This window comes from Corticium candelabrum, chromosome 6 (assembly GCF_963422355.1).
Source record: "Corticium candelabrum chromosome 6, ooCorCand1.1, whole genome shotgun sequence".
Classification (NCBI taxonomy): Eukaryota; Metazoa; Porifera; class Homoscleromorpha; order Homosclerophorida; family Plakinidae; genus Corticium; species Corticium candelabrum.
This window is the reverse complement of record NC_085090.1, coordinates 2,850,138-2,862,298: the sequence shown is the minus strand read 5'-3', so window position 1 is coordinate 2,862,298 and position 12,161 is coordinate 2,850,138. Positions and strand designations below refer to the sequence as shown.

The window sequence follows — 12,161 nt, the reverse complement described above, 5'->3', positions numbered from 1 at the left end:
TGGAATGGGGGGGGGGGGGGCATTACGGGTTTAACGGCAGCTCCTTATCCATTTGCCATGTTGTGCTATTTTTGCCATTTTTGGGTGTGTGCTTGCATGTGTGTGTGTGTGTGTGTGTGTGTGTGTGTGTGTGTGTGTGTGTGTGTGTGTGTGTGTGTGTGTGTGTGTGTGTGTGTGTGTGTGTGTGTGCGTGCGTGTGCGTGTGTGCGTGTTTTATTGTAGAGAATGTAATATTTCTGACATTTCCATTCTTGGTTGTAGAGATATCTATTAAATTCGAAAAAAATATTTATTCAAAACGAGAAACATCATCTTTACGTCAACCATATATATATAATACTTAACTTGTCTATTGCAAGATATCTTCCTGATACGAATTTGAAGTTTCCGACTTAAGGAATGATTGAAGTTGTGCTGTTTCCCCTTCTGCATATATTCGTTGATCGTTGACTTCTGCTTGTTTCCTTTTGTCTACTCTCCTTTTCTGAAACCAGCAGCAGTTAAACTATTGTCCTTTTCTAAAGATGGTATTTAACATTTGAGGTATTGTATGTTCTTGAGGTTGTGTCATCTCTCGAAACGCTATCTGACCATATTTACATTATTCGTTTGGAGACCGCGCTATACAACCAAATGCCACTGGAATGAGTCGCTAATGATAGAATCACATTCGTTTAAGATTGAATGCCAAACCGGCGTGCGAGGTATGCGAAATTTTGACCAATACCGATAGCACTGTTCAACTCGATACCGATACTGATGCCATTATAGGTGGAACAATAGAACAAATGCAATTTTATTAGGTCAATATTATGAGTGCGCTTCAGGGGAACTAAGTGAGAGTGTCAGGTAGAGAAAAATATTTTAATACTGTGCCCGAGAGACCCAAACAATATGTCGAATTTATGTTTAATATCTTTGTCGATTGCAACTACTGTAGACCACAACACAATTCACAGTTTTGCAACACACATTGTCATGTTGTCCATTGATAAGTAAAATGGATCGTATAGTAACGTCATCATGTTAATAAGAAAACCGCAAATCTATTGTAAATTATAGATACTATAGATGTAACCTTACTGTTATTGAACCTTAAATTGATTAGCCACGTTTACTGTGTTTATTACGATAATTAGCTCTCTTCTGTTCACTGAAATTCTCCCAGTTTATGCAAATACAATACATTACCAGCGACGTTTACGAAGATTTCTTCTTTCCCATGCAAATGATCACATGAAACAATCCGATCCGCTATATGATTCCGGTTTGACTTCTTCAATACTACTCGCATTAGGAGTGGGAAGTAGGGACGTCGAAATAGATGATTGCGGCAACGTTTTTGTCACGGTATCAAGCTAGTCAGTTTCCTTCGAGTCTGTTGTTGCTAAATTTGCGGGATTTTGAGCGTGGGTTGAAAGGATGTTAAACGGTTTCTAAACTAAGAATCATAGTACCTTCTTATGCCAAGATTTCCTTTTTCTTTTAGGAAATGTTCGTACTGCGTTGATAACACAAAAGCAAATTCATATGAAGAACGTCTTTCTCTCTAAATTACGTAGATAAGTGTCTATGGTCCATTTTGTGTTGGAATGGCAGGTAAGACTTCTAACGTTGCGACTTCTCTCTTTTTGAAGAGAACTGAACTTGTCAATAGAAATGATTGACTTTGTAAACGATTACCACGTTTATTGAAAGTCTTATAACGCGACAACACAGATGCAATCCGATGTGATTTTGTTCGAAATTCTTCTGATCGTATATAAAGTAACTATCTGCTGATGAACTGCTGCAGTACTTGGAGAAGATCTTTGCTTTGTGATTGGCTTTGAAGAAATATATACGGTACGAGAAATAGAATTAGTTTTTCGCTTAGAAGTTGCAAAGTTTAAAAAGAAGGTTAGTGGACGAGAAACAGTCAGAGAACGACAAATTTTCCTGAAATGTCTTGGTAGCAGATACGTTAGCTGTAACGGAGATGAAGCGTTTGACCGGAAAACTACTGGGAAACGTCACTGAAATGCTTTTGGTTTTGTGATCTACTGCGTGGTTTCACTTGACGTCCGACTTCAGAAAAGCGGCGTCGCGTAATAGGGGCTAGAGGGGGCTGAAGACCCACCACTTTTGGGGGGCGTTTTCAAAATTTTTAATATCAAAGACCAGAGCCAAAGTCTAAGCTGCAAGTCAGCCCCACCACTTTTTACGCCCACGCGACGCCGCGGCTTCAGAAACAGTTCGTTTCTTTTCACTTGAAGTTTCCTATACACAGTGACAGCTTGAAGACTATCCCTTTCGTCTGAGCTAGAAGAAGAATATGATGTTGGTGTTGAATCAGGTGATACGTCAGGCGTGTCTATGTGCCAATACGGCCAATTCGAAATATTGTCAAGATAGAAGTGTAGCAACCAATCGCTTCTTTCCTTCAATAGTTTTTGTTGTAATTTCGCTAGCATGACTCTGTTCATCTATACGGGTGCTATATATTTGTCTCTAGTAACCATGAGTCTTCTCCTAACTCTAATACCGCATATGTCAATAATCGTTTGAGTAACCTACGATAGCGACATTTCTACAAATATCAAAATGGTACAGTAAATGAAATAATATATCATAAATACAACAAATATGCAATAATAATAAGTTTCGAATTTTTCTTAACTTAATCAATCAATAAATATAAATACATGGTTTTGCAAAAGTAAGTTTGACAGTTAGATAATATAAGTTCTCACGCATTGTCTTTCTATCAAATCTGTTCCCATGTCTCGGTTAGGCCCAAAAACACATTCTCTTCAAAGCCCCATTCTTTCCAACAGGGTTCTACTGTAACAAAGCGACTCCTCCACTTTCTGCAGAGGATTAATTTCAATTTAGAAACCAACGACGTTCTTCCAATTTCATGGTGGCGACGTCTATATTCGATAAATGGATTGTTATTCTGCTTCATGTCTTACGAATCTATAGAACGTGTTGTCTTTCGATAATAAGGCGACGATTCTCCGCTCGTTGTAGCCATTTTATAGAGCAACGTCGAACAAAAGACCGCTGCAAATATCTTGATGCAGATGATGGCAACCGGTTTAGTATTTGGCAAAATGACTGCTTTTAAATATTGATGACCGGCAACTGCTGTCTATAGATACTGCATTTCTTTCATTATCCGCCGCGCCGTATATTTTTAGCTAGAGTTCGAACTGTGGCGCTAAATGAGAGCAACGCTTATTGGAGGACGGCGTCTATTTGTTGAAGGTTCTGTCTCCGTGCTATAGCAGTGTGCTAAACTGTTTACGTGTAACATTATACACAGGGCCGAATCTAGAGGAGGGTTCAGGCGGTTCAACTCCCTCTTTTCCAATAGGCGTCGTTTAATAATTTCATATATTTTCATTAGAAAAGAGAAAATTAGTAATGCTATAAATATCTGCTAACGGTGAACCCCCTCTTTCAAATTCCTGGATCAGGCGCTGATACACTATAGGTTTGACGTATTTCTCATGTCATCCTGTAGACTAGAGAAGAGTTTCCTTCACTACGTCATGCAACAGAAAAAGCCATACTATTTTTTATTCAGAATTCTTACCTTAAATATATCTTTTTAGATCTACTAGAATTCAATAAAAAAGTGGCGTTTATTCGAGAGAGGCGTTAAATTAAATTTGTAGTATTTGACGAGGCGTTTAAACAAGTGCGACGTTAATTCGAGAGATCATTAATTCGATGGCTGTGTATAATCGACGAAATACGGTTGGCTAATTATTTCATTAAGAATAACCAATATAGAAGCAAGCAATATTTGTCTTCGTAAATAGTTTTGGTTGAAACAAACATGAAAATGTTTCTAATTTATATCTATTATACAAGCAAATTTTAAAATGGTTATAAATGAGTATAGATACATTCATGCAAGATAGAGATGAAATACAGAAAGGAACTTTCCAGAAGATTGCTAATTTTATTTCCACTTGCTAAATTTAAATTTTTATTTAAAATGCTCGAAAATCGCAGAGTCCAACATTTTTAAAACGTATCATTAATGTGTTGCAGGTTTATTTGAACGAAAACGAGACTAGCCAATTCATGAAATATACCCAAGACATGCAGCAATATTGTACATAAAATGGCATATTAAAAACATCACGAAATCTGGTTAATAGCAATTTATAAATAATTTTAGATCAAGTACATTGTTTAAAATTGCTATTGTACCATTGAATCAATTTGTGCTATTTTATGCTTGAACATTCACACAGCATTTACTATTAATTTTCTTTGTTTTGACAAACATGTATTCGTTCGTCTTTAGACAAAAAGTATTATATGAAGTAAAAAAGTTACGTTTATTCAAATTTAGAGACATGTTAATCGAATTAGTTTTATGTCAGTATCTGCTAGCTATTAAAGTTGAGGCTCACTGGTGTTTGTACCTTCAATGTTTTTATCAGGCAGAGAAATTCCAATCTCAAATTTAGTATCTTTATCAAACAATTATTTTATCTATTTTACAAAATACTACTAAATTTGTCTTACCACATTGGGCTCTACACGTAGTCTCGCGTAGCCAGACTCTCTCCGTCATCGCTATGCCGAAAAGACTAGTATATACACCAGAGCCGTATAATACGGTTCTTATATACACTACGGTAAATGTGCATTGTTAACATGTTTGTTTGTGTGATTCATTGGGCCAAGAGATATATATCTGTAATCAGACCAAAGCCATTTAGCGACAACTAATAATGAGCACAACTACGACTTACTAAACTCTCGCTTACTAAACTCTATATTGATTTCATGCTCTAGTCAACAGCAACAGCTGATTATGACATCAAACAGCTGTTGTAAAGTGGTCGCAAAAATCCCGTATAACAGTCTCGCTCACGTGGTCTTGGTCTTAGCCAACCCATTTAAAGAGGTATGCTAGTTTGGTAGTACCTGGTCCAGCAAACAGATAAGTGCTATTGCCATAGGTGAAAGCAGACCATCTAATTATGCTTGCAACGGTAACATGTTGGTAAGGCTGAAGGCCAGCACCATTCACGTTATAAATGACAGAAGAAATGTCTCTGGAACTGCCGTCGTAATGGTTAGCAATTGCAATGTATGTTTTGTCACATGCTGAAAACGCTTGAAAGTCGCTTGCTCCTTTGGAAGCAATAGATTGAAATTTCTCAAATTTAGCGCCATTCCAAATATAGACAATGGAATCGATGTTGTAGCTTTTGGTGTTGTAGTTGTAGGAATTAGCAAACAAAATAAAGGTAAATTGATTTGACGTAAATGTTTCAACATCGTATGCACCAAACGTTGGAATAAACTGAAATATCTCAAACTGTGCTCCTGACCAAAGGTAGATCTTAGAATCAGTGTTGTGTGTTGATCTGTGTAATGATGAGCAATGGCAATGAAGTGTAAGTTTCCAATTTGAATGTACTTAATTGAGATGGCTCCCAAAGAAGGAATGGATTGGAATAATACAAACTGACCAGATATCCATTTGTAGACATGCGAATTTACGCTGTAGGAAGAATCGTAGTGATTAGCAAAAGCTATAAAAGTGTCATTTTCGACATTGAAATGTGCAACCGAAAAGGCGCCTTTCGTTGGAAGATATTGAATGTGCTCAAACCTTTTGTTTCTCCATTTGAGTATTTGAGAGTTGACACCGTATTCAAGAGACGTTCTGTCTCCATAATATTGTGCGATTGCAAGATATCGCTGCCTGTTAATTTCAAAGTATTTTGCATCAATAGCCCCATCGGTTGGCACACTCTGATATATCTCCAGTGCATTTCCATCAAAACTGTATATTATAGAGTCTATTCCATATTTGCTGTCATCGTTCTGAGAAACGACCATAACGTAGAACGATCCATCAATTTCGAACGTTTCTGCTCGATAATCGTCCCTTTGCAGGAATGCTGGTAATTTTTCTTGCGTACTGTATGACACCACACTTGCCGCAATTCTAAAGCGTTTAGAATAAAATTTAATTTAAATTTAATAAAACTAAATAAAGTCATTCAAATTATTTGATCTGACCTTTTGCAGTGCTCGATGAAAAGGGGTCCGCCTTCCACTTGTTGACCTGTATTATGTTACCAAAGACGCTCATGGAAAAATACAAGTGACAAATACTTTCTTAGATTACTGTTTTAGGGAAAAGTGTGACACAAATATACTAACACATTTATTATTTTTAGCTACTAATTAATAATTGCATTTTTTCTTCAACTTGATTGCAAAATTGCACGAGACTGTGCACTTTGTACGGAATTGTATTTGGCACTGTTTAAAGTCAATTTGCCATTTGCGGCATAACCATATATTTGTATGAATCTTCTTATTAAATAATCTGCGGTAGAAATACATATGTTAAGTAAAGAACTATTATTGTTTTCGAAACTTTACTTAAAATAGAGTAATGATAGATTACTTTAGTAAAACACATGTATAATCAATTCATTTGTTTATAAGAAACTATTGCATTACTACAAAATCCAATTATAGCATTTCGAATTTTTACTTCAAAAATATGGTCATACTTTTTAATTCTATGAACTTTCAATTTTATTGCGTAAGACTCTAAAATGACTTAAGAATATTACTGAAATATTTGAATTATAAAAATTAAAGTTACAATTATACTGTAGGTCGTATAATTAAAGTAGATATATATCTTATAATATTCTTACTTGAGTTTTTAGTTGCATCACTTCACTTTGCAGATGTTCCAACTGCATTCTACTTAATGATATTTCTTGTTTCAATGTTTCTTCTTGGATTTCCTACAAAATTTTACGAATTGCTATTTCCATTTAATTTAACTATATTTATGTATAACAAAGCCCTTCCTTGTTGCAATTATATGGTTATCCTTTCTGTCCCTGCAAAAGAGCCGTTGCTGGAAACTGTTTCTCAAATTTTTTAAAATTATTTTATTTAAATTTCGATAAAATGTTAAAAACCTAGTAACTAATTACGACAAACTGTATTTCTAGCAGTTAAGTACTTTAGCGCTATTTTGTCCATCTGGTCCGTCTCTTCCATCTCTTCCGTCTCGCCCGTTTGCAATGCATAGCAAACGGTCATCCTACATGTGATACAAGTTCTTCATTTCATTTCGTCATCAATGTTGCAAGAAATTTGTAAGCAGAGTATTAACTTATTTTTATTTTAATAATAGAAATCAAATATTACATTTAAAACTCATTAACAACAGCTTTATAATTCACCCTTTCTTTGCACCAACTAAACACACTTCTAGAATATAGACGTGCCAGCTAAAAGACACTAAGATAAAAGATATTTAATCTTTAAATATTTTACAAAAAAATTTCAACTTTAATGTAAAGACATTGACTGCTTTCTATCTGCAGTGCAGAGTCTGAACAAACTTCTAAGAAGGACTATTAATTATCAATCAAGTAGTACTGCCTACATTTAATAATTTCAGTAATGACTCCACATTATAGTATTAAACATTCAGAGACATCAAACTTCCGCGTATGATACATATGACCCTACACAAGCATTCAATTTAATTAAAACAGAAGCACGTGCGTCACGGGAACTTAATAATGGATGTGACATACTGAGTATCACGACACTGTAAGAACGTTATATATTAATATCGAATTTTATTTAGTCTACATTAATGAACTAAAGATATGGCAAACATTTAGAACCGTGTTCTGAGGTAACGTAATCTCAGCCGGAAGCAGACTAGACTCTTGTCAGCTCCGCCTACAATTCTTACCTGACCACTAACGCCTAGCTCAGCTCGCCTTTCTCTCTCATGTCTCTTGAAATTTCGGGTAGACACTATGTTGCCTCCGAAGGCAAACAAACAAAATATCGTTAGCCTCATAAAATTTGACTTGCGAAAAGACATCTTGCAACTTAATAATTTCCAACGTTAGTTGCTGTACGTAATCTAGTTGCGTCATTTGAGATTTTCCAATACTTGTGTTTCTCACAGAATTGAGCAGGACGTCTTGCGAGCACGGCACGTAGAACGCGAACAAAGATCGTATGACTGTCGGGTGGTATGATTCTAGCTCTTTCTAGTAACGCTTACTGTTTGCTAATTGTTCTCTAATTTTAGATATCCGGTTTAGCGCGCTTTAACCGCAATTTAGTTTCTTTCCGTATTTTGTTGTTAATGTCATCAAATGTCACAAAACGTTTAAATATTTAATTTTTGGCATGTGCAAGTATACTTTTAGATAAAATATAATTATTGATTAAAATAGACTTTTGTTATAGTAAAATTGATTGACAATACGTTAGTTACATTAGACGCAACTTTGGCATTTTATTCTAATTTATGTCTTCTTTAACTGTAGTCTAACGCAAAACTTTCATGTGCAACATATGTTATTGCCAAAAGCGTGGATATGGACAACCGTGGATTTTGTTTTTATTTCCCGAGAGCTATAGAGTTACGGGTTAGGGTTAGAACTAAATTTAGGGCTACTGTTAGGGTTGGGGTATTGTTAGGATAGGTAAGCATGGTTTGTATTTGTGATCAATGGTTTGTACAGGCAATCCATGAATTGCATGGATTGCCCTAATCTGCGCTTTGCGCATAGCACAATATATGCCAATCTACAGAAAAATGTTCCTACATGCATCATTTTACTTGGGCAATATCTCTTAACTTTTAACTATGATTACCGCAATTTATGCAATTGCAATTTTTTAATTTTGTATCTTATTTGTTCTTATCTTTACGTATAGTTTTCCATTCTAACAATATTATACTATTCCGTAGCATTCGTATCTATAGTGTTACAGAACAATAGGCGCTCAATTTTTGGTAATTTGCTAAAAAAATTGGATGTGCAAATATCAGAACACGTTTCTACTTTTAGTGCAGTTTGCACATTGAAGAGCTGCTTGGCATTGTCTTAGAGAGCTCTAAAGGCGCAGTTAAGATAGTTTACTTTTCGTTGGCTTCCTTGTAACTCTCAAAAGCCGGAACTCTGAAACGGCGATAAGCAAAGAAGCGATCTCAAATTATGACAAGGTAGACATATATTGCTTTCACGAAATTGTGTGTGTGTGTGTGTGTGTGTGTGTGTGTGTGTGTGTGTGTGCGTGCGTGTGTGTGTGTGTGTGTGTGTGTGTGTGTGTGTGTGTGTGTGTGTGTGTGTGTGTGTGTGTGTGTGTGTGTGTGTGTGTGTGTGTGTGTGTGTGTGTGTGTGTGTGTGTGTGTGTGTGTGTGTGTGTGTGTGTGTGTGATTAAGGCAAGAGGGTACGAAAGAAGAGAAGAGTGAACGTCAGGAAGTCGAGGTTATTTTTCAATGCACTGAAAACTTTAGCATCAACGTACAGAGTTCAAAATCTTACTAAACTAAACTTAGTATTATATTTCTAGCATAGATAAGTGTAATTATCACCAAGGAATGACTAGTGCTAGCAAGCTTTGCAAGTTTGGTCCGCTTTCCACGTTTATATTACGTGACGAGAGACGTCATCGTCTTTGACTGCGTAACCGCAACAACAGAATTTTTTGTTCACATTACCTTGGCTATTCTTCACGTATCACAACTGGCAGCAGGTTTCTACTTCCGTCCTTCAGAAGTACAACATATCCGCATGCTAATTAGTTATTTTGTAGACGACACTAATCATTGTCGGCCATTGAGTTGTCCGCAATGTACACAAACAGTTTCCTCTTGGGTTGCTACAATAGACAGCAAGACTTACAATCCGACTGTCTGCACTTGCTGTAATAAATGCAAGTCAGTTAATTAAGCGGGTCTGTGAGATTCCAGCGACTCGCCTACCAACTCGACCGTTCGTGCGGACACATACAATTCATTGTCATGTTATCCGTTTGATGCAGAGCGGTCGCTGCCGTGCTCGCAAAACTGGAGTACATATGTACTTTCATTTTCAATCAGATAGGCGTGGCCTTGTATGCTTACATATTATCGGCTGCTGTAATTTCAGGTTCATCGTCAATGAGGAAAACGTTGCTCACTTATACTCGGATTACTTTTCAGTCGTGGACCTTTACAGCATTTCTATGTACCTCAATGAAACTTTTTCAGTTTCTATATTAGGTTAAGTACTTAAATCATATACACTCATTATATATTAATTTTTTTCGTTGTACAGTACCTACCGACTATCACATTAACCATTTTCTTACGTATAATTTCCGGATTGTTGGTATACGATTCGGCGATGAACTTCCAAGATTCTTAATCAGAAAAACAAAATGTGTCTCCAAGTTTGGAACAATCATGGAAGACAAAAATTCAAACATCAGCATGACGTTCTATTTTCCAATATCGGAGCCAACCCCAGCGGTTGTCTGGAAACACAATGATAACCATTTGGAACTGACATATTGAAATAGTATCCAGTGTTGTCCATCAGATAAACCATTTTATGCAGGAAACGGAGTCATCGATTTAGTTCTACCCATAGAGATCTTTCAAGATGGCGACTATGTCGGTTATGTTTCTAACTATAAATCATTGCTGACCTGTAATTCCAATTCTTCTTCTGTTATCATCGACGCTAATTTCGATACCCAAGTCAAGATTTCAGCTATATCGATTTCAAAAAGTTAAATTTTTCGTGCGTTTCAAATGGTAGTCGTATAACACGCGAGCCTCCGACGGTACCGGTTGGACATACGGTCACGTGCACCCTAAACAAAACCACGTGTTTACAAAATTCGAAGCAGCTGGACTGTGTGAAAAAACTGCTCGCAAAAATTTCTATTTGTCAATGCAACACTGTCATTGTACGATGTAAACAACATCGAAGGAAGAGAATGGAAACAATTGCTATCCACTGGCACTCCCGTGAACTACTCAGTAACTAGACGAAGTTTTGAGTGGAAGAGTCCAACAATTCCCGAAATTCTAAGAGCAAAATAATGCAAACTTAGATTTCAGTTGATAATGCTAAATCAAGTTGTGGCAATAAAAGACAAAACGACGACCCCAACAGCAGAGTTTGCAGTCGAAACTAATTGCGACACTGCAGCTGGCAGGTGTACTCTTGAAAGAGGAAAATGCAATCATATCACGTTGAAATGCGACTGCAGAGCGACTTGTGGAGCTCTCTATGTTCGCTACGAAAGTCGACCAGTGCGATGGCGAGCCGTGGTGCAGAATAAACGTTCCGTGGATTGCTGTCGGAATCGGAAGCTTCGCCTTCTGATTACAGCCGCTGCCACTCTCTGTCGTCTACACACGCGGTGCAAAAAGCGCAGAGAACATGGATACATCGAAGTACCAAGTACGGAGTGACCATACGATTGTGTTGCAGTCCCATCCTTTCATGTTGAGCCTAGATTCTAAAAATATTATCAAAAAATATTGCCAAAAGTCTTAATTAATGCATGTAATATAGGACTGTTTGCATAATACATAATGTCTCAAAACAAGTGTTCGAAGGCTTGAATCTTTACCAACCCGGCCCAACATTAGCAATTCTACCGCGTCCAAGGATTCAATGTCAGTTTGTCATCAGACTTTCAAACGACACGGTCTCTAGAATCACCAGTCTTTTTGTTGTAATACAGAACTCGAGCAATGAAGACTTGCATGTTCTTTGGCCTGCGTCTCCTGTACCCTCATGGTAATGAAATTGTGGAGCACAAAGAGCAATGGATGAAGGTTTGTGTAGGGTGGTGTGTGTGTGTGTGTGTGTGTGTGTGTGTGTGTGTGTGTGTGTGTGTGTGTGTGTGTGTGTGTGTGTGTGTGTGTGTGTGTGTGTGTGTGTGTGTGTGTGTGTGTGTGTGTGTGTGTGTGCGCGCGCGCGCGCGCAAAAGGGATTTCCTTTGTATTGACATATTCATACATAGAGACATTGCTGAACACATGCATCAATAGATCTCTAGATTTTTTGTTTAGAAACTAGATTGGCTTTGTACAAACTAAAGATACTCCAAATGCAACATAGTCAATGCATACGTATTTTACATTTCATTATTTCGTTTCAAAAAGATTTACCTTCGACAGAACATCCATCCACTCGGCCAGATATCGGCAACACCTGTACTCTGTACTATTGACATGTTAGCAGCGTTTCCCTCGCCCTCCATAACTTTAGGCGTGCGAATCTCATCCATATACACATATCTGACAGTCCAAGTACACAATTCGACCTAATTCTAGATGTATTCATTCCACATG

The 12,161-nt window shown here is 37.0% G+C and overlaps 1 protein-coding gene and 1 long non-coding RNA gene across 3 annotated transcripts; both read right to left on the bottom strand.

The window, feature by feature from the left end:
• Positions 1–4,689: 4,689 nt before the first annotated feature.
• On the bottom strand, positions 4,690–6,861 carry LOC134181241 (thrombospondin-type laminin G domain and EAR repeat-containing protein-like). 2 transcript variants are annotated; one of them, XR_009970107.1, is made up of 3 exons: positions 6,693–6,861; positions 6,040–6,085; positions 5,880–5,965 (listed from the first exon to the last, which is right to left on the bottom strand). XR_009970107.1 is itself a non-coding variant. In XM_062648482.1 (2 exons), exon 2 carries the CDS (start codon positions 5,854–5,856, stop codon positions 5,035–5,037), a length of 822 nt encoding a protein of 273 aa, XP_062504466.1. In that variant the 5' UTR covers positions 5,857–5,965; positions 6,040–6,330; the 3' UTR covers positions 4,690–5,034. The 2 variants fall into 2 exon arrangements, 1 of the variants encoding a protein (XP_062504466.1); XM_062648482.1 differs by lacking the exon at positions 6,693–6,861 and having other exon boundaries at positions 4,690–5,965; positions 6,040–6,330.
• A 113-nt stretch (positions 6,862–6,974) lies between these two features.
• Positions 6,975–8,009, bottom strand: LOC134181242 (uncharacterized). The gene is made up of 3 exons (XR_009970108.1): positions 7,964–8,009; positions 7,757–7,830; positions 6,975–7,090 (listed from the first exon to the last, which is right to left on the bottom strand). It is a non-coding gene; the product is annotated as an uncharacterized LOC134181242 (long non-coding RNA).
• Between the last annotated feature and the right edge of the window lie 4,152 nt (positions 8,010–12,161).